This window comes from Oculina patagonica, chromosome 4 (assembly GCF_052425735.1).
Source record: "Oculina patagonica isolate OP01 chromosome 4, crgOcupat, whole genome shotgun sequence".
Taxonomy (NCBI): domain Eukaryota; kingdom Metazoa; phylum Cnidaria; class Anthozoa; order Scleractinia; family Oculinidae; genus Oculina; species Oculina patagonica.
In genome coordinates this window covers 23,748,724-23,771,484 of record NC_135761.1, presented here as the reverse complement: position 1 = coordinate 23,771,484, position 22,761 = coordinate 23,748,724, and the positions used below count along the sequence as shown (strand labels likewise).

Here is a 22,761-nt window from a genome sequence, read left to right as displayed (position 1 = left end):
TGTGACTTGAAAGCTATGTACACCTTATTTACAAATTAATTTACAGCCAGCATACCTAGCAGTATTTACAACTTTGTCAAAATACATAGATTGTTCTTCACACAAGATAAATTCTCTCCTGCAAATTTCACATCCCATTCCTCTGCAAGTCTCTCTTTGTCAACACCACTTATCAGATTGTGAGAAAGATCCAACTCCGTAAAAGAGCTTTCTCCGTCATTTTGAGAAACTGCACTTTTTAAAGCATCAAAGAATGTCACATCAAGAGGCGACTTCACTCCACATGCTGATAAATTGAGTTTTTGAAGGGTTTTACTGTCCTTAGCTGCCGCTAGCAAAGATGCTACACCAACAGCATTGATGCTGCCATTACCAGCCAGCGTGAGACTTGAAAGTTTGCAGCTTTCTTTCAGGAGCCTACGAAACAAGATAAAAGCATTTGAAAAAAAAAAAGGTTATAGAGCTGCAAAAAGAAAAATTTTGGAAGCATTGTCATTTCAGATATCAAGGGAACACAATATTTGGACACTCCCCCCTTCTTACTCCACAACTTCTGTTAACAAAGCATATATATCTGAGTGAAAACAACTTGAAACATCCTAATCATGACTCATCTGGGATGCCGTGGTAAATAATTTCCAAGGCTTGATTTCTGCTGCTCTCTTGCATCTAGTCTTTACTCCTTTTTGGGGAGGAGTGCAGGGTTATGTTCCCCAACAGCAGCTGGAAATCGCTGGAATTTTCTTCGCTGATGTTTAAACAAGATTGTTGAGTCACAACCAAAAGGAAATATTTGAGGGTCTGGCAGAAAACTTGCTGTGTGATAAGTTTGTTCTTCTGCTTGTGCTTTCAAATCTGCCGGGGTGACAATCCAGTTTTCACTGGATCATGACTCTGTTTATGACTCCAATTTTCAATTTTCTCTAGACGTATATAACCATTCTTACGAATCCGACATTGTGGCAAGTGAAAACCATTCCTTGGAATGCACAGTCAAGGTGGCCCTAAAGGAGCAAGTAAGGTTTTAGATACCTTATTTGCAAAAACGTTTTGTCTCAAAAAAACTATGCTGCATGAACTTTGTATCCCACATACCGGTAATTTCAATTAATTTGTTGCAGCACTTGCTGTGGTTTCTCCAAAATGTTTGCGGGAAAAATACAGGAGATATTGAAAAAAATTAGTGATTGTAAGGCTAACCTTGCAAGCAATGGTACTCCATTATTTCCAATTTTGTTACAACTCAGATTCAGATGCTGCAGTCCAGTGAACATATACCTGGCCTTCATTAGTATATCAAGATCTTTGTCACCAATGTTACAATCCCCAAGAATCAGATCAGACAGAATACAGCCACCCTAAAAATGCCAACATCAACATCATAAAATCAAAAGAGAAGAAAAGAAAAGTAAAAGAAAAGATAGGTGCTGGTTAATTGTGTTACATTTGGGTGAAATATATATGAAATATTATGATCGTAACATTCCTATGGCCAGCAGCTTCTAGATTCAATTGAAATTTAGAAATAACATTTAGAATTATTTATTTATCTGATTAACATGTAATACCCATCCATGTAAAGTATGGTCTTAGAGAAATAACACAAATAGCCATTCCTTAAGTTCTCTTTTCGAATTTGTTTTCAAATTTTGCATTTAAGTACAACAATATTTATTACTTGCTAAATTTCAAACAAGTTTATTTGGAGAGAACAGTTCAATATTACTTGAAATGACATACCTTGTCCATTAATTCCACCATATTCTGAATAGCAGATTGGCTTCCTTTATCGTCTAGTGATGACGTGATATTAAGGTGACGCAGTGATTCAGAAGGAAGGGCCGTGATCAAATTTGTTATTCCCTGAGGACCAAGGAAATTATAAGCCACAGACAGGTGTGATAATCTAGAACCTGAAGGGAACACAGAATACATTAGATCAGTATTTAATCAACTGTCAAAAGCCATCATGTATTGGCCTTGGTTTTGCATTCAGTGAGTTTTGGAATTGGTTAAAGAACTTGTACAATGTCCTTTAACTGATCAGAACAAACAAGATTTTTTAACTAATCAGAAGCAAAAGCAATCTTTTCCTGGCTAACACACATTTTCCTGGCCAACACCGGTTGAATGGTTTTACTTTCATGTCTGATCAATTGGTTCATGCATTGTTAATGTGTTTGTTGTGATTGATCAGAAAACAGCACGAAAAGACAACCTTTTTGTGCCATGAAAGTAATGTTTACAACAGTCAAAAACAGCTCTATTATCTCTGTAAGTAGTTGACATGTAGGTCGAAAAATATTGTAATTTTCTGTACAAGGTTTGCTTGGTCCCGGCATTTCAATTATTTAAAGGAGAAGTTCACTCCAGAATGGCCATTTATTTTCTTTATGCCAATAAAAAGTTTATACAAAGATATGTTATTCACCAAAATTTCAGCCTCCAACGTGCACTACAACCCTACAAAATCTTTCCCAAAACTCAACAACTGAGCGCCGCCATCTTGGAGCTGGTAATGTATGTGTGACGTCAAAGAGCTCAGCCTGAAGTTTGGTGGGAAAATTTGAATACTCGAAACTCCTTGTTTCTTTGTAGTGGCTTTTATTTGTCAAAATGCCTGTTTGTGCAGCTCCATTTTGTTCAAAGAGAGCTCCAAGAAATACAAAAAAACAAGGAGTTTTTACTATTAAAATATTCCCGCCAAGCTTCAGGCTGAGCTCTTTGACGTCACACATACATTACCAGCTCCAAGATGGCGGCGTTCAGTTGTCGAGTTTTGGGAAAGATTTCATAGGGTTATAGCGAACGTTGGAGGCTGAAAGTTTGGTAAATAACATATCTTTGTGTAAACTTTTTATTGGCGTAAAGAAAATAAATGCCCATTCTGGAGTGAACTTCTCCTTTAAAGTACAAGTATATTTCTATGATTACAAATATTGTCGGACTTTAGAACACATGGGTGGATTTAGTGGGGGGCTGAGAGGGCTGCAGTCCTCCTTTCCTTGGATTTGTTCTTTTTTTAAATGTAACCAACCATCTTTTGAGAGTTTGTTGTGGGTATGGGCAAGGTTACTGCCTTGCTGAATTGTTTGTGCCCCCCCCACTTCTTGAATTTTCTTTAACCCCCCTGGAACTATACCTGGCACGAAATTGGATAGAAAATTTTGGTGGAGTTTTTTCTGTATCTCGACTAGCTCGACTGTCTTTACATTAAGTTATTCTGTACGTTATTAGTCCTCTTTTAGTAACATTCCGGTTGATCTGTAAGTACTCACCTATTCTCGATTCACTCTCAACCACAAAGTCTATTACACCATCACAACTCTTTTCAACCTCTCGATTGAACCCTACCACATGATAATAGGTTTTCTCAACTCTACGCAACTGCTAACATCACATCTTTACTCTTATCATCTCAAGTAAACTTTCTACTCTTATCTCTCAAGTCAAATATACCACATATTACCAACTTTTCTCAACTTGACTCAACTCTACTACACCATCACAACTTTTTTCAACTCGACGCAATACGTGAATACCCAACTGTTGTACCCTACTCATCTGGACACCACTTGAATCTGCTTTACTATCATGTACTCTACTCCTGTAGCCTGCGAACCGGCTCCCGAGTGGGATTTCCGCGAGCGAAGCGAGTGGGGTTACTCTCCCTCAGGCCCCGCTCGGGAGCCTGTTCGCAGGCTACTCCCGCATCTACGTACGCTACTTGACTGGACTTGTCTCTACTAGATTACACTCTGTTCTACTCTACTCTAGTCGTCTCTGACTTAATGATTCTCGACTGGACTGGTCTCTACTCCCAACACTTCTTTATTCGTCTCCGCCACGCTACTGTACGTTTATATAAGCTTATGTGACTGTTCTCGTCTCTATTCTACTCGACTCAACTGTACTCTACTGTACTATACTCTACTTTGCTCTACTCTACTATACTTGATTCGAGTCTACTATACTATTACGCTACTCTACTCTACTCTACGCTACGCTCTTCTGAACGCTGCTCTACTCGACTCGACTCTCCCATATTTGATTCGAGTTTACTCTACTGTAGGCTACTCGACTCAACTACACTCGACTCAACTCGACTCTACTGGACTCGACTTGAATCACCTCACCTCGACTCTACTCTATACTCTACTCTACTTGACTCGACTCGACTCTACTTCACTTGACTCAACTCTACTCTTCTCCACTCTACTCTTCTCGACTGTACTCGACTCAACTCGACTCGACTCGACTCGACTCTGCTCTACTCGACTCGACTCGACTTCACTTGACACTACTCCACTCCACTCCACTCGACTAAACTGTACACTTCTACGGCCCTATGTTTTCGTTCTAAACTTTACACTTCTACGGCTTTACGTTTTAATTCTTAACTGTACATTTCTACGGCCCTACGTTTTCATTCTAAACTTTACGATTTACAGCCCTAAGTTTTAATTCTCAGTTAACTCTACACTTCTAGGGTCCTACGTTTTCATTCTAAACTTTACGCTTTTACGGCTCTCCCTTTTCATTCTAAACTTTACGCTTTCACGGCCCTACGTTTTCATTCTTAACTGTACATTTCTACGGCTCTACGTTTTCATTCTAAACTTTACGCTTTTACGGCTCTCCCTTTTCATTCTAAACTTTACATTTCTACGGCTCTACGTTTTCATTCTTAACTGTACATTTCTACGGCTCTACGTTTTCATTCTTAACTGTACATTTTTAAGGTTCTACGTTTTCATTCTAAACTTTACGCTTTTACGGCCCTACGTTTTAATTCTAAACTGTACATTTCTACGGTCCCATGTTTTTATTCTAAACTTTACGTTTTACGGCCCTACGTTTTAATTCTTAACTGTACACTTCTTAGGCCCTACGTTTTCAATCTAAACTGTACATTTCTACGGCCATACGTTTTCATTCTAAACTGTACATTTCTACGGCCCCAAGTTTTCATTCTAAACTGTACATTTCTACGGCCTCAAGTTTTCAATCTAAACTGTACTTTTCTACGGCCCTACGTTTTCATTCTAAACTGTACATTTCTACGGCCCAAAGTTTTCATTCTAAACTGTACGCTTCTATGGCTCTACGTTTTCATTCTAAACTGTACATTTCTACGGCCCCAAGTTTTCATTCTAAACTGTACATTTCTACGGCCCCAAGTTTTCATTCTAAACTGTACATTTCTACGGCGTTTTCATTCTAAACTGTACATTTCTACGGCCTTACGTTTTCATTGTTAACTGTACATTTCTAAGGTTCTACGTTTTCATTCTAAACTGTACACTTCTAAGGCCCTACGTTTTTATTCTAAACTTTACGCTTTTACGGCCCTACGTTTTCATTCTAAACTGTACACTTCTACGGCCCTACGTTTTCATTCTAAACTGTACACTTCTAAGTAAGGCCCTACGTTTTCATTCTAAACTTTACGCTTTTACGGCCCTACGTTTTAATTCTACACTGTACACTTCTAAGGCCCTACGTTTTAATTCTAAACTATACATTTCTAAGGCCCTACGTTTTCATTCTAAACTTTATGCTTTTACGGCCCTACGTTTTTATTCTAAACTTTACACTTCTACGGCTTTACGTTTTCATTCTAAACTTTACACTTCTACGGCTCTACGTTTTCATTCTAAACTTTACACTTCTACGGCTCTACGTTTTCATTCTTAACTGTACACTTCTACGGCGCTATGTTTTCATTCTAAACTTAACGCTTTCATTCTTAACTCTACACTTCTACCGCCCTACGCCTGTTTTCCTTCTAAACCTTACGCTTTTACGGCCCCACGAGTCGTGTCGAGTCGAGTCGAGTCGAGGTGGAGTAGAGTAGAGTGGTGTAGAGTACAGTAGTATAACGTAGAGTGGAGTCGAGTCCAGCCCAGTCCAGTGGAGGTGGAGTCGAGTCGAGTAGAGTATAGTAGAGGTGGAGTAGAGTAGTAGTTGAGTCGAGTCGAGGTGGAGTAGAGTGATGTAGAGTACAGTTGTATAGAGTCGAGTCGAGTAGAGTAGAGTAGAGGTGAAGTAGAGCAGAGTGGTGTAGAGTACAGTAGTATTAAGTAGAGAAGAGTAGAGTAGAATAGAGAAGAGCAGTGAAGTAAAGATTGTAGCGGAGAAGATTGTAGCGGAGTTGAGTGGTGGTAATAGATTCTTATCATTCTCTCTGTAGACGAGTAATCCTATGTCCCTTTTATATAGGCTTTGTTTGGCCAGTCGAGTTAGTTGAGGCAGAAAAAACTCCACCAAAATATCGTATCCAATTTTGGGACACATTTGCCTGGAACATTGTTTTTTTAAGCTTTACCTCCTCACAAAAAACTGCATGTCTAACTTTATTAAGATGCCATCGTAATGTTCATTAATATTCACACGTCAATAAAAACTGAATAAGCCTTCCACATGTATTACAAAGTGCTAATTACCAGTTATTTGTCTTGCACACCCAAAGAAAGGCAGGATTGCCATAACACAGAACTTTGTAATATCTTAGTGATTAGTCCATATGTCTCGTATAAATACAAGCAAAATGCTATTCAGTGACTCTACTTTAACCCCAACAATCAAGCCTGATGGACAAAGCCTAAAACAGCACTTGTAAACAATAGCTCATAACATAAACTATGAATCATAACTACCTTTTAAAGCTACAGAAAACTCTTTTCCTTGGGCAGCAACATGACCAGTGAGACCACAAGATTCTATTCTTAAGGTATTCAGAATGGGACATCTCTTGAGAATGGCAGCCAATGAACTACCAGCACTGTCACCCAACCAGTTGTAACTGATGTTAAATTCTTCCAGCTTCTGCAGAGTACAGTTCTGTAGAAAACAACAACATTTTGATTAGCACTACTACAAGAAATCGTATTCTGGCTAATGTTCTTCTCATTTGGGGGATCCCTTACTGTTTATAGCAAGTTTTCAAAGTAATCCTGGAGAGTTTATTTAGGGTTTTTCTTGAACAACAGCACATGCACTTCTGAATACACTAAAATTATGCCAGAAAATTACCACAAACTTTGGACAAATTGCATTTTATACAGGGTAAATGTCGTAGCAATGGTTATGAACAAAATTTGTACCATCCTAACTGGCTTTAACAAATAATAGTTACTAGTCCTCTTTTGTTTTTTTTTAATGTTGGTTTTTTCCTACGCAACCTGTTCCTTTATTCTTGGATCTTGAATGATTGAATTTGTATTGATATTATGAGGAGAAATTAATTGACAACTACAGTTGGAAGAAGGGTCGTCTCCATACCTGCTGTGTCCCTGAATTTGTGGAGTCCCTAGAAGTGAGAGCACTGGCCACAAAGGACAGCCCTTTGTGAGTTATTCCATTGGATGTCAAGTCCAATATTGCAAGGGAGGGGAGAGTGGGGAGTGCTGATACCAGATGCTGGACACCGGAGTCACCTAAAGGGATTGAAAAAGAAAATGAGAGACAAATCGCAACTTGAAATCTAGGGTGAGACATGCTAAGGCAGACTAAGAATGAAAGAGGGGCTGCTCATAGTCTAGCAATCCTGAAATCATGGTGCTATTTTGGAGTGCAACTACCTTACATTCGAGAACTTATGATATTATCTCAACCTTGTCTCCACGGTCCTTTATGGGTTGGTTTTTAAAATGGCAGCTTGTCAGCTCTCTTGCCAGATATTTTAAAAGGCAGAGCAGACCCTGGGGACTGTAGGTTGGAAATCACCTATAACCATTACATACCTATTCTGTTACCAGGTAACATAAGCTTGGTTAGGGTGTCATGACACTGAAGAGCTCTGTATAGTGGCAGAACGTGGACATCTTGCAGTGCTTTGTTTGATAAGCTGAAGCTTGATAGTTGGGGATCAGCCTCAAGAATCTGCAGTATGTCTGTTCTTGGTACTGGGCAAAAATTATAAGTGTTCTCATTAATAGAAGTCAACTAACTTTATTGCAGACAAAAATAATACAAACAATGTGTTGTTTCAGATAATATCCACACCCGTTCCATGGCAAGTCAATAAAAAGGGGTAAGGTGGGAGGGGGATCTTAAAAGTGAGAAATTTTTAAAGAAAGCCACATGAAGCTTAACTTGAAATGGTTTTAGAAAACTTGGCATGGGTGCCGAGGATTGGTTTCAGTTTCCAGGAGTCACACTGTTCGAAAACTGGGTGTTAAATAATTATTACAGTGTTCAGGGGAGCAAATACAAGGAATCCGAGGAATCACATGTTTAAGAAATTAGAGTTCCACTGTAGAGGCCTCCAAACAGCCAATTTTACATAAAAGTAACAGATTGGTAATCACTTACTTGTGCTGGTGTTGGTACATGCAACACAATATCTTTCAGACAAAGCAGGTAAGTCCCAAGACTCCACAGATGCCATGACTTCTTCATTACTTGACAGCACATCTGAAATTTTATCCTCTGCTGACAAGAAGGCACCTTCCCTTGTTTTTAAGGCTAACACAGGACGAAGACCAAAAGAGGAAAAGTACCGGAGGGCAGCCTTCAACGTAAATAAAAACAAATGATGTTAAGTAATCCTCAAAACACAGTCCCCTGTTATGTCCAATTGAATTAGAACATGATAAGTAAGCCATGGTGGGGTGTATTACTGCCACATGTACATGAACAAAAGAATTCATCCCCCAAAACGGGTCAAGTGGTATCATTATTTGGGAACATCAATGTGACTGCCATATAAATACAATATTAATTTTAATCTGTTGATTCAGATGGTGGATCACAGAGTCCTGTGTAAACCTCATTTACGCCTTAAACCAGGTGTTGGGTAGACTTTGCTTTCTTATTGACCCTTGATGTTTTAACCTTGAAAGAGTTAGATGAAAATTTGCAGTTCATGGAAATATTCTTATCCCCCCCTTTCCACAAGGAGGGTCATTGGAAATTTCATAACAATTTTCCAGGACTTTTCAACTCTTTCACTCCCAAGATCTCAATAATTATTATTTCTCCCTACTGTCTGTACATTTCTTATAACATAGTTCTGAGAATTCAGTCATACTTGAGGTCAACAGATTTCCAGAACTTTCCAGGACTGGTAGTCTTTTTCCTGGACTTTCCAATCCTAGAAAAGTGCCACAATAAAATTTACAGGGCTTTACAGGTTTTCCAGGACCCGTAGAACCCTGACCCCACTAGGGAGCATGTTTGCAGGCTAGATTGGGACAGGGTGGGGGTGACACCAAACACCATTTTGGGAAGGGGAATGGATATTTTCTATAACAAAACAATGCGAGAAATAAGGAAAACTTCATTATAGTTCCTCTGTTACTCACCTGTTCCGCTAGCCAACCAATATTCTTGGCTTCTTGTGCATTGCCTTGAGGACATGGAATGAGAAACACCTTGTCCTGCACCCGTACCCTTAGGCGCATGGGTGGAGTCCCCCCTGGGGCCACCATGTGCCTTGGACTTGTTGTAGGGATATGTGATCTAGAGTTTGCTCCTGGAACAGTAGAAATAACATCTGCTCTTGATGGTAGTGGAGTTGAAACGTTACTAGCAGAAGAATTTGAGACAGAAATTGAATTCTGAGGTGTTCTAGTTTCTTTGGACACAGCTAATGTTGATTGCTTTGGACGAGGCATTTTTTGTGATGTACTAAGGCTTAACCGGTGTGTAGGTCTAGTTGTAGTTGTAGAAATTCTTTTTGGCTGTTGCATCGATCTTGGAAGCTTTGTTTGCTTTGCTGGACGTTTACGTTTGGCAGTCCGTGGCCCTACATCATCAACAAGCCAATCTGCAGTTTTTTGAGAGACTAGAGATGGCACCTGATCAACCACATGACTACTACTTTTAATTCCTGTGACAGGATCAACAAAAGCAGTCGACACAATAACGGAATCTTGATCATCAGAATCAACCATTTCAACCCCATTGTTCTCTTCATCCATTGATGCATAAGTGCTATCCTCATCTCTGTGATCATTTTCTTCACAGTCACTGGCATCTGAAAATGTTTGAATACCGTCATAAGGGGCCATGCTGTCAGCACTGCCATCTATGTGTAACCCTCTTGATTGGTAATCAATATTATTACCAGAAGTACATTGTGACTCTGTAGATGAGCTAGAAGGATATGATAAGATGACTTCACACTGATTCTCTTGTGAATCGTCATCTTCACTTATGTTCACTCCTTTCCTAATTTTAGATGGACGTATTCCATCAGTGTCTTCTTGAATACTGTCGTCAAAGACAGTCCTATTCATCCTTTGAAGTCTCTCCATCTCTTTCTTCTTGAGTTTCTCATTAAATCTCTGTAAAGCACTTGATGTATTTTGTCCAGAAGACTCTTCAACTTCTTCACTATCTTCATCAAAGACAGCATTTCTTCTCCATAATTCTACATCACTCTCAGGCCCTTTGTAATTGCGAAGGAATTTAACTACCTTCTGTCTTCCAGTGGATAACTCATCATCAACCTTATCAATTTTAAGTGTTTGGATTGTGGCATCCAAAGCTGTACGACCCTAGTGATAAAATGAATAATCAGAATTCCATCTTAGTATCATAAAACTGCATGTATCTTAATCAAGGCCCCTAATTAATGCCAGGTTTAAAAGGGTGTTTTGTTAAGGCTAGAGTAAGGCTTATTCAAATTTTCACCTTAAGGCTTGTTTTTCCCCCTAATTCTGGAAAAAGAATGGCCAGAATGTGAAATGCACCCGTTTTTCTATTCTGCATTCCTATTCCGAAATTGACAGTATGCCATTCCGTTCATTCTGCTCCCATGGGCAGAATGAACAGAATGTTGCCAATGAAATCCAATATGGCGGACGACACAGCCTATGATTCGAGGGATGTGTCTCCTCTCCTTTGTGAATAGCACGGCTAGAACCTTTGGCAAATCCATAACAGTCTCCATACTTTTTCCTTTTTTTTTAAGTGGAAAAATTGCTGTGATAATGGCTGCAATTTTAGCCTCTTTATTGGTCGCCATATTTATTATGCAATGTTTACTTGTGCCAGGACCGCGCATATTATCTTGACTATGTGGGCGTTTTTTAATGCAGGCCATCAGAATTAATCCTAGCATTCTGTACCAACCATTCTTATTCCAGAATAGTGGGTAAAAAATGTGCCAGGCTTAGTGAACTTTATCCTAAAGAGCTTAAAATAGGGGAGAACTGATGCTGGACATTTTATCATTTTTAGGACGTGAATTTTACCTGCAGTTTTGGTTATTGCAACATATCTGTTTGTGAACAGAATAAAGGATTAAATAATTTCATCAGTACCCCCAACTTATACTTTTATGATTTACCTACTATTCCTAAAATGTTTCCTGTTTTGATTTTTGATATATTGCCATTTTGACTTTGCCATCTTAATGTAGAATGCATTACCCAAGAATATAAATCTAAAATGTAATTCAACTTGTAAAGCAATTTACGTGACAAGATTTTTGTGGGAATCATACTTAAATAAACAGAGTCACCTTGATTTAGTGCTACTTGAAAATACAATGAAGTTGCTGGTATTAATTGGATATCCATAGTAGCTGGCGTTGCTAAAACATACAGTAGAAGTCAGGACATTTGTTAAAAGGTGGTTTGGCTACGGGCGGATGGGACGGGATTGGCCTTAAACTTAAAATAGTCTGACCGACGTTTTCACGTTTGACAGTGACACTGCCCCCTTAACAGTCACTCCTTCCACTTACTTTTTCATCCTTCAGATTGATGGATGCCCCATGTGACAGCAAGAGCTTTACCAAATCCAAATGGCCATTCTCTGCAGCATCATGAAGTGGTGTGATGCCACAGCAGTGTTGACCACTCTGGTCATTGACATGTGACCCTGCCATAAGTAAAAGCTTGGCCACATCTGTACAAAAGATACAAGTCTTTTAGTCACGTAATCACAACCAAAATCTCCTCTCAACGCTTTTACATTTGGCTTTAAGTAAAGTTTTTCCTCGTATGATCAGTGACTTAAGTTAATTCTCAAAAACTTGAATCTCTAATATAAAAATCTAAAGAAGAATTAGGATTTAGTTATTGCTTGGGAGTGGTTGGTGTTTGACCAAGTAGGAGCAGTGTTATGACAAAATTAAAAAATAAACTCAGCCAAATGTGTAGGAAGGTCAGGCTATAAGTTAGATGAACATCCAGCATCCAGGTTTCTTCTGGATTCCAACTTAAAGGAGAAAAAATAATTTGTATACCGACTACTACCGCCGGTATATTTACGTCGACTTTTGAACAGTGTTCCTGGTTACAGTAAAATCCTGCGTATAAGAACCTAAGTTTTTTTAAGTTAGCCTAAACAGGTTCTTATATAAATGGTATTTACTGTAAAATTGGCAAACTAGGTTCTTAATTAGGTTCTTAACTTTTGTTCAAGAAATAAAGTAGAATTTTTAAATGATCTGGTCTTTAATGTCCAATAACAGTATTCTGTGATTTCATAAGGTTCATCTGTTCATCTCAGTTAATAATTATATTCAAGGAGGACAAGTTTTATGTAACTGTGCTGTAACTATAATGTGTACAGACTGTGTTATAAATATATATTTTTGAGAAAATTTTTTAATTCTATATTTTTGAGAAGATTATTTTTTTCTTTTTCGAAAATAAAAACCTGTTTTAGAATTTTAGCCTAATATGGTTCTTATGTGAAGGGTGCTTAAAAATGAAATTTTAGCCTAACAGGTTCTTAAATGTTAGGTTCTTATACGCGGGTTTTTACTGTACATGAAGAAAATCAAAGAAATTGTGTCAGATTCTTCTGATTATCATTTTCCCGATAAATCCTTCCTTATATAATATGCTAGTTTCATAAGTGCTAAATAAGGCATGAACAAAACCTAAGTGGCCATGGTTGCAAGCTTCATGAATGGGCAGCCAGCCACAGTAATCTCTTGCATTCACATCAGCTCCCTAAAAGAATGAAGGAAAGAAGTATGTCAAATTAATATTACGGAACAACTTAAGTAAAGCGCACACTCTGATTGTTTAATTTAGCATCTACTATTTGCCCATGGGTGGACGCTGATGAATATGTTGCAGTTAATTTTTGATCTCAGTTAATTTTTTTTTAACTAGTTAGTTTTTTTTCTAACTAGTTTTTTTTATATACTAGGTTAATAAGTAGAAAAAGCAATACACATCCCCTCCCTTGATGTCTCATTACCCCCCATCTTTACTAACACCCCTCCCCCCTACTATCTGCTATTAACATTATCCCCCTCCCCTAAGTACTATCATTTTTTTTTTCTTTTTACTAACCTGCACTGGATTTGAACTCTTGACCTCTGGATTTGCTGTCCAACACCTTACCACTTTGCCATGTAGGAAATGTTGGATGAACCACTATTTTTTAAAAATATATGACTCCAACCCATACCCTAACCCTATTATTTACCTAGTATAAAAAATTAACTAGTTAGAAAAAAGCTAACTAGGTAAAATTTGAAAATTAACTGAGATCAAAAATTAACTGCAACAAATACCTTCAACTTGACCACATGCGCTGATGTGATGGGACATGGCGCAAGCACCAATTATCTACTAGTGAATTTGAAAAGCTAGATATCAAGAATACTCTTCCCCATAATGTTCACTGAAAGATTTTTAACTGTGCAACATATCTGATACCTATTCAAAAGTTTGATCTCCTTTTAGCATTTCGTTAAGCAGGTTCTTAAAGATGATTTCCAGTCCGTAATGCGCAGACTCAGGGTTTGTTTTCATGTTTGTTTTGAATTCGTTGAAACGTTACACTTCGGTGATAGCGTACATGAAGTTTTTTAGTTCGCCATTACGGATTGTTTCATTCAAGAATTCACGATGAGCTAAAACGTCCGTTTGAAATACCGTCGAGCTTCTTTTACTCGTTATTATTGTTTTGCAAGGATATCTGGCGTTAATAATGAAGAAGAAGGTAAGTTTTGTCCCGGAATTTTTATTTTTGCTAGTAAACATTCTTCTGTTTGTGAGACTCACAAACATTGCAGGCGGAGATTGCGCAGTACAGACTGGAAATCATCTTTAAAAATTAGGTTCTTACTCGCCGGTTTTGACTGTATGGGATCATGAGAAAAGAGAATGACTAACTTACTTTTTCTAACAGCTCTTTAACACGCTGTGAATTTCCAGCAATTGCAGCTTCATGCAGTGGTGTCTCCCCTTTCTCATTTACATATTTTTTCTGCAAACAGACTAGAATATTTATCTGTAACCTTCCTTCATTGTCCAGAAGGAAACAAACTGTATATAACCTTGTTTCTTACTCTCATATGCTTTATATAGTTTATTTCAGTTGGTAACCATTTACTGCTGAAATGAAAATTGATTTACCTGACTTCTTGTCCTTAGGGGTTTGGAATTATTTCTAGATCTAGGCCCTTCCCCTTCATTATCACCATCACAATCTTCATCCTCTAAAACAAAAACAAAAAAACAAGAAATGTTTGACCATCTTTTTCCAAGGCAAATGCATTTTGATTTGTTGTGACACCTTGAAATATTGAAGCAATTCTGGGACATTGCAGAATTAGGTTGCATTTCACTATTTACATGTAGATTGATCATTTTAGGTGGCTGATAACTGTTTTCAGTAATTTTCAGACCTTATACTTTGATAACTCAGTACCACTATTACAACCCTTTATCAACTGCTATTACAGAAATGGTATGAAACAAATGCCCTATACCGGTAATTGGTCGACAAGTTGTGACAATTTTCTTGACATAAGTGTTTACCATAGCAACATTATTACCTTTAAATTTAAAACACCCTTAATTTTAGCTTTCAGTGCTTATTACTCAAAAATGAGCTTGGTGACCTCCATTTTTTATTGTTGAGTTATGATCAACATGTCAAAATACAACTTCGGGCAAAGTTTAAAAAAAAATTGTCATTGTGGTTCAGAGCGATGTTAAGTTCTCAAAATATTAACTGTAGATAATCCAAAAAGTCAATGTCAGTGACACACAAAAAAAGAAAATTGAAAGTAAAACTGTCTTTCAAACCAAAAACAACTTCAAACCACAGACACGCAGTATTCTGAATATCACAAACACAACTTACCAGATTCTGATAGAAGTAACTCTTTTTCTAACAAAACTTCTGTTATTTCATCATTACTATTGTTATTTTCTCCCTCTTCATCACTGTCATCACTAATGTCTTCAATACCAAACTGAGTTTGAAGTTCTGCAACTTTATCAAGTGACTTCTTGTATTTGTCTGTGAGATCAAATAACCGCTGAGTATCTGCCAGGCATTTCCAAACCCTAAGCTGTTTAGTAAAAAGAAAATTATTTGTAAGACACAGTTTGAAAAACATTGGTGTGTAATCCTGTTAAGAAGGTTTATAACTTACAGGTATCATAAATATAGCATCACTGATGATCAAGGAAGAATCAAGTTTTATAACTTACAAAGAAGATAGGGAGAGCATCACTTTGAGCATCGCTATTAGACTATTTATTTTTTAAAATACATGTTATAAACAGCGAAATTATTTTAAACTGGCACCTCCCAACACCTTTCTACCTTCGTGACGCTGTGTTAGCCTTTAAATGTATGTCTGGATGCGCGCCTCGCTATCTTAGCGATCAGTTCACCACCCGCAACAAAATCACCAATCGAGCGACCCGGAACTGCCAGCTTTTAAATATTCCCCTTTTTAAATCTGCCTCTGGTCAAAGACCATTTCATTATAGAACAGTGAACATTTGGAATAATCTCACATCGAACTTAAAAACTCTCAAAACTATTTAATCTTTTAAATTTCATTTAAAATCAAAATTAATGGAGGAGTTTTTAACATAGATTAATTCCCAGGAGTAATTCATTTTATCCAAATTTTTATCATTGTAATTTTTTATCATTGTAATGTTTATCATTGTAATTTTTATAATTTTAAAATTGTTGTAATTTATTGTCACTGAAAAGCCCAGTAAGGTGAGTGTCAAATTAAAGTATTGTATTGTATAATTCCAGCACAAGTCAGTCAATCATGTTTTAGTAAATTGTGACACACAGATGCCACATAGGTACAGTCAAGTTTCAAGGACTTTCAATAACATCTGGCACCTGCTTGAGCTCCAGCAAGTATTTTTTTTTTTAATCACCAACTAAAATTTGTTCATCTCTATAAAATTGAGATGGTTTCCATTTTCTTATGTTTCTCTGTCACAACAGGTGCTGGACAAGGGCAGCCAAGTACTTCAAATCTTATTAAAAGTTCCGAGTTTCATTTTCAAGTTGTGCTGCTTGCTGACATTCACATTTGATAACGACCTTTGATAACTACGAATTAGATATCAATCTGTCTGTTGACATGGAAATTATACACACTGAAGAAACTACACACTCACATAATTCAGTCTACTTTGTTGGGAATACAACTTAAAAATTAATAATCAATTAAATCGTAATCCTACCACAGATTGTGACCTTCCAGACTGCTCTGCATATGCCAAAGCCTTGACGTAAGCATCTTTGATTTCTTCATAGTCATGCCCTGCTTTTTCATGTACATAAGCAATGTTACACCATGTGTCACACATCTGTAAACAAGGAAGAAGAACAATTGAAAGTTAAAAGGGTTTCTGGAAGTTTTACGCTTTGGTACTTCTGATAGCAGAAACACCATACAAAATTTCATGTGGAGAAATGGATTTATACTCTTTTTTATCAGAAGTTGTTTTTTAAAAAAAGAACTATTCAAAAGAAACTGTAGACATAATAGAGCGGTTTTCACTTGGTACTTGCAAGCTTCACTCTGCCCAGAAGGACAGGTATATCAAATGCAGAAAAGTCGATATTCTAAGCACTTTCCTAGCAACATGTTGGATCTAGTTAGTTTGCTCCAAGCACAGGGTTCGTACACTTTTTCAGGCCAAAAATTCAAGTACTTTTCAAGGACTTTCCAGGAGTGAGGACCCTTCAAGGAAATTTCAAGGACTTCTTTTACCCCAAATCAACAGTTGATGTGCTTGCCGAAGAACTAAAAAAAATCGCTTATTTTGGCGGTCTTCTCAATGCCGTGAAGCCTTTTGACGTTCAATAAAAAAATCAGGGACTTTCAAGGACCGAAAACCAACTTCAAGGACTTTCAAGGCCTTGAATTTTTATTTTGAGGTTCAAGGACTTTCAAGGCGCGTGCGAACCCTGCAAGCAATAGACCATTTTACAGTTGTCTTCTCAGTGACCTGGCCTTTGAATGGAAGTGAGGCTGGAGGTGACCTTGTTTTGATACAGACCTCGCTGCTTTTGTTGTGTTAATCATGTTGTTTTGATGCAAACTAGTTTGCATTTACATAATAAAGCAGAGAGGTTTGTATCAATGCAAGGTCACCTCCAGCCTCACTACCATACAAAGGCCAGGTCACTTGGCAGGCAACTGTAAAATGGACCATTCCATGGAATGCCCCTGTGTGTGTGTGTGGGAGGGGGGGGAGGGGGGTACTTTGGGTTGCATCATAGAACTATTTTGAAAGACATACATGTACATGTAATAATTTTTTAGACACCATCTTGAGGGGTAGGCAATGCTGTCAGAATTCACAGTGTTTGTATGGGAATCCGATGGCAAATAATTTTTGCAAAGATTGAATTCCGAGCAGTTTATGAATCATAAAGTTAAGATACTAAGAAAAGGATTGTTTTCTCCAAATTTGAGGGATGTGGCTGTTCTAGAAGGCATCCAGTTATGTTTGAAATTTTCCATACATTTGGCTGAATGCTTTCTAGCTTAGCTGCTTTCTTCAAATTTGGAAGAAAATCTTTTGCCTAGTATCTAACTTTACAATTCATAAGTTGTTCAAAATTCATTTATTGGAACAATTATTTGCCATCTGATTTCCCATACAAATACTGTAATTTCTGACAGCGTTGCCTACCCATCAAGGAGGCGTCCAAACTGTGACAAGGTGTTAGACCCTATGCATAAGGGTGAAAAACACAACTTTACCTCTTTGTAATTCCTTTCCTCCATTATTTCCAGTTCTTCCATGTAACAGTTGATAGCATCAGCTGGGCACTTTAGATCAAAGTATGTTATTGCTAGAGACACATAGATGGGTGACAGCTCCTTGTGAGTTTTCCTTGCCACTTTGGCAAGTTCGAGCTGCAAAATGAAGATTTCATTGGTCAAGGTGAGAGTTCAATCAGTGTGTATGTATGTTACACAATAACATAAAATGGTAGTTGTAAGCCCTCCCACTTTAGCCCTCCTCCATATATCCTCACAGAACATTACACTTCAAAAAGAAGCAGGCAACAAATATCTTGCGCTTATAAGCCCTCCCCAGGTATAAGTCCACCCTCCATTACAATCTCAGATAAGCTCTGGGCTGAAAAACCTCATTTTATACTGTACTCAAAGAACCTGTTCACAATCAACAGCAAATTGAAGTGAAACAACAAATAACAACAAGTGCTAGTGATGAATAGCAATACCTCCTTCTTGTAGCAGCCAAGAGCTTTTTGGTAAGCCTTTGCTTGGCAGTACAGGTCACCAAGGGTATCCAAAATTTTAATCTGTTCATCCAGAGAATAATCTGAGAGTTTTGCATGTTTTCTCTGAAATTTTATTCCTTTGATAGCTAAGAGAAAAGAGGAAATGAATAGATTTAAATTTAAATTACATTTATATGAGAAATTCAATAAGAAACAAATAAATAAAATATAAATAAGAATAAATAACTACTCTGCCACATTGTCATCACCACTGACATTTGTCTGTTGACAAGCCACTGAAGACCACATTCCATTAATTGAAAATGTTACACCACAAATTTGCTAGCTTAATCTCTCTTTGCATGTTGAATTCTTCCTCTGACATTTAACTCCCAAAATACTACAAATACAGTGTTCATACTCTTTTGAGGTTTAGAAATTCCAAAACTTTCCTTGACCTTTTCCATGACTTCTCCAAGTTTTCCATGAGCTAAATTTGACCATTTTCTTGGAAATCATCTTCATTTTGGGCATGTTTTTCCCATTTTTGTCACAAAATAAAACCTAATTTATTTTGTACAGTTTAATCAACATCATTTGTCATGACTTTCCATGGCCCCCAGGACTTTCCATGACTGAAAAAGGGAATTCTAAACTTCCATGACTGACCTGTATGTACCCTAAAATACATGTACTGAGACATGATTTGCATATAGCTCTACAGCGATTGATATAGTGTCTGCCTCTGATTAGCTGCTGCAAGGTTTTGAATTTTTATTCCCAAGTATCTCCCAATCAAATACACTACACATATCTGTTGAACTGTCTTTAGTACAGAATACTCAAGGTCAATTTACGGACTGACGTCTTTCGGGCTGGACAGGAATTGAATGTGCAAAGGAAAGTGGGAGTTTACAAATTTGTCTTTTTATTTGCCATGGAAAATTACAGACCATGAAAAACTGAGCTCTATCATGCTGGTGTTACCTGTGGCTAAACTTGACTTTAGTTCCTCCATATCATCTGATCTTTTTGCTTTATTAATAATATATGCTTTCTTTAAATTGCTTCGACCAGCTGAAAATTCTCCCAGTTTAAGGAAAACCTAAAAACAAAAGGAATCAAGATGCCCTTTATAGCTTTTTTTCAAAAAGTGGAATAAAGATTGCCTAACTGTCTCAATTTACCCCACACACATTAGTTGAGACAGAACAATTTTAGATTGTCCCATGTGACATGCTTAAGACATGACTTGTGGGATTTTTTGTAAACACATACCCGACTTTGTTGCATTAATGTAAAAGCAAGTTGTGGGTTAGATTCAGAAGAAACTTATTACCAAAAGGTTTATTGCAAAACCACGCAGGAAGGAAGAAACTTTTTGTAAGTTTCCAGACATCCTTTATAGACCAGTATCTGGATTCTTATTCTGACTTGTGTTTACAATAATTTATATGATGTAACAATAATTATTTTGCTTCCAAAAACAGAAAATCTTCGGTTTTACCTTTCCCAACATAGCTAAAGCATCTGCTTCATCAAACTTCTTGTTTCCATGTCTAGCCACCTGTAATGCCTGCTCAAAGCACCTCAAAGCATGTGCATCCTCATCAGATTTCATCCGAACACTCCCAATTGAAAACAAACAGAGGTATTCAGTGTCCTTTAACTTTTGTTCTCTGTGGAAAGAGGCCAGATTGAAAATCACTCGGCTGTTTTCAACTGGTGTTTACAATTTACAGTGCAACTGGTAAAAATGATCCTTGAAAACAACCAGGGAATAATTTTATGAACAAACAAATCATTTACTTTGCAATGATCAAGGCCTTTTCCATAAAACTCTTTGCCCTAGAGGAATCCTTCTGGTTTTCATAGGTAAGACCAAGGTTCAAATACAACCTTGACCTCATTTCCAACAATTCCTTCTCTGAAACAGTTTCCCGTAATTTGTCGCAGACAGCTAGACTCTTTAGGTAAGCTGTCTGTGACTCAAGCAAGCACTCCTCGACTTCATCACTGTTGGTGGCGTCATCGGAGTGGACAAACCATGTGCGACCAATGGTAGCTAAGGCCCTCTGTTCCTCAACAAGGTTCCCAGCTGATTGAGCGAGCTTTCAAAAAAAATGAAACATGTATAAGATGGAGTTTGTTGTGAATGTTGCATGGAATGCCTAAGTGAAAGTTATTTTAAACACGGCCAAGTGAGTTACAATGCATGTGGGAGGTGGTGGAAATATACAATTAACATCAATCTACATTCAGGCTTAAAGTAATTGACCCCAATGCTGTGGTATCACCTTTTCTATAGCTTAAAGTGGTTAGGAGTACTACCGCTCCGTTGGATAGAGCATTTTTCACTTAAGTATCAAAAGTAATTCACTGTTTTTGCTTCACGCTTTGTGACTCATGGTTTTGCATTACTACACTTAGTCACCAGTGCCATAAACAGGGTTCGTGCACTTTTTCAGGCCAAAAATTCAAGGACTTTTCAAGAACTTTCCAGGACCCTTCTTGGAAATTTCAAGGACTTTTTTTCATGAAATTTACCCCAAATCAACGATTTCCAGTCTGTTGTGCCATTGATGTGCTTGCTGAAGAACTGAAAAAATCGCATATTTTGGCGGTCTTCTCATTGCCTTAAAGCCTTTTGACGTTCCATGAAAATATCAAGGACTTTTAAGGACCGAAAACCAATTTCAAGTACTTTCAAGGCCTTGAAAGCATACAAACCCTGCATAAAACAATGACTGAACAAGACAACAAAGAACCTCAAAACACAATTTGGTGCAAGAAAACAATAGCTGCAAAACAAAGAAAATTTCACAAGTTTTTAAACTGTGGTAATTAAACCACGAGTCCCAAGCCACATGAAAAGAACAATCTGCTCACAGTCTATCACATACCTCAAGATGCAAGTTTTGGTGAAATAGTGCTTCCTTGTACTTTTTCAGGGCACACAGGCATTCTCCTACTTTTCTGTGAGCAATGGCAGTTCCAATGGTGTCCTGGCCTGCTTCAGATAATTGTACTTCCCTATTGTGTTCTTTAACAGCTTTCTCGTAATAACCTGAAGTAATACAGTTTATAATCAATTTTTCTAATTTTACCAGTACTTGAAAATTTTATAACATGAACTTCCCACGTATTTAACATAAGCTTGAATCACAGTAACAGTAACAACAGCTGGATTTCTCTGCAATGCAAGCTTATTATAAATGTATTTAACATCTGTTCTGCAATTAATTGTTTGAAATACAACCTGATTACCCCCTGCAAAAAATGATAAATAATAAAGTAAAAAAAAACTATCAGCCACCATCTAAAATAAGATACCGTAGAATTCCGGTTATAAGCTCTGGGCTTATACAACTTCGTAAGGGGTTTTGGGTGGGCTTATAAGCGGAGAAGCTTATGTCCGGGTGGGTTATAAGCGGAATGAAAAAATCGTTTCGAAAAGAGCCACGGGAGTGTTGATCGAAATACGTTTTAAGTTAAAAACGCATAATAAAGCAACATTTAGCCATGTTCAGTACTGTCATCTGGTAGAGGGGGGCTTATATCCGGGGGGGGGGGGCTTATAATCTATAATCGGATGTATTCTTTTGTTTTCAGGTAGATGGGCTTATAACTGGGGGGGCTTATAAGCGGGGGGATTATAACTGGGGGGGGGCTTATAACTGGAATTTTACGGTATAAGAATAAAAAAGTTCTCACAAACAACGTTATTATCCTGTGATGACCACTGTTTAGACCTCAACTAAACAAGAACAATATAACCAGTGGCATGTAAAAGGTTCTGAAGCTTAAATTATTATAATCAAGGTTCCTCTATAATTTAATTTTCTTACCATATTGAAAAAGTAATTCTCCCACTGCATTACACAACTTGGCTTCTTCAGCTAGATCTCCTTTTTCCTGAGCTTTAATTTTTCTTTTATTAAGTTCTAAATCAAATCAAACAATGAATAATATGATTTCAAAATTAAGATCACTGTGTCAAGACTGGTTACACTTATTCCTAAACTCAAATCAAACCAGTTTGAAGGCATTTTGACCTAAAATAACCTTAAAAGCAAACAAAAATGAAAACATACGCTTCAGCTCCCTTTGGAGGTTTGCTTCCATTTGCATAAACCAGCAGCGTTCATCCAAATTTCATCTTTTCGGGGAAAAGGTAAAACATGAACACAAACCAACTCAACCAACTCAACTTCTTCGAAAATGGCGGGTTCGCTCGTTTTTGGTCTGGTACCCAGTCTACAAACGGTTGCCTCGTTTTGGTTAAGAATTGGTTGATACCGCTGGCTTTCT

General features: G+C 37.5%; 1 protein-coding gene across 1 annotated transcript; it reads right to left on the bottom strand.

Annotated features, from left to right (window-relative positions):
* Positions 1-65: 65 nt before the first annotated feature.
* On the bottom strand, positions 66-22,699 carry LOC144651640 (tonsoku-like protein). Its single transcript, XM_078511584.1, has 22 exons — positions 22,545-22,699; positions 22,299-22,394; positions 21,354-21,517; positions 20,260-20,561; positions 19,958-20,129; positions 19,438-19,555; positions 18,451-18,596; positions 17,963-18,118; positions 16,431-16,556; positions 15,070-15,280; positions 14,337-14,419; positions 14,098-14,187; positions 12,845-12,917; positions 11,699-11,862; positions 9,309-10,505; positions 8,317-8,515; positions 7,746-7,907; positions 7,285-7,439; positions 6,660-6,843; positions 1,741-1,913; positions 1,201-1,358; positions 66-417 (listed from the first exon to the last, which is right to left on the bottom strand). The coding sequence occupies exons 1-22, from the start codon at positions 22,579-22,581 to the stop codon at positions 66-68; spliced, it is 4,518 nt and encodes a 1,505-aa protein (XP_078367710.1). The 5' UTR covers positions 22,582-22,699.
* Between the last annotated feature and the right edge of the window lie 62 nt (positions 22,700-22,761).

What these genes read in the sequence shown, in the direction of transcription:
- LOC144651640 (XM_078511584.1), bottom strand. Translation starts at nt 22,581, where the DNA reads ATGCAAATGGAAGCAAACCTCCAAAGGGAGCTGAAGC. An exon ending in GTTACTTCTATCAGAATCTG is followed by an intron (nt 14,420 to 15,069) that starts GTAAGTTGTGTT and finishes TTTTTGTTTTAG; the next exon opens with AGGATGAAGATTGTGATGGT. An exon ending in TTGGTTGGCTAGCGGAACAG is followed by an intron (nt 8,516 to 9,308) that starts GTGAGTAACAGA and finishes TTTACGTTGAAG; the next exon opens with GCTGCCCTCCGGTACTTTTC.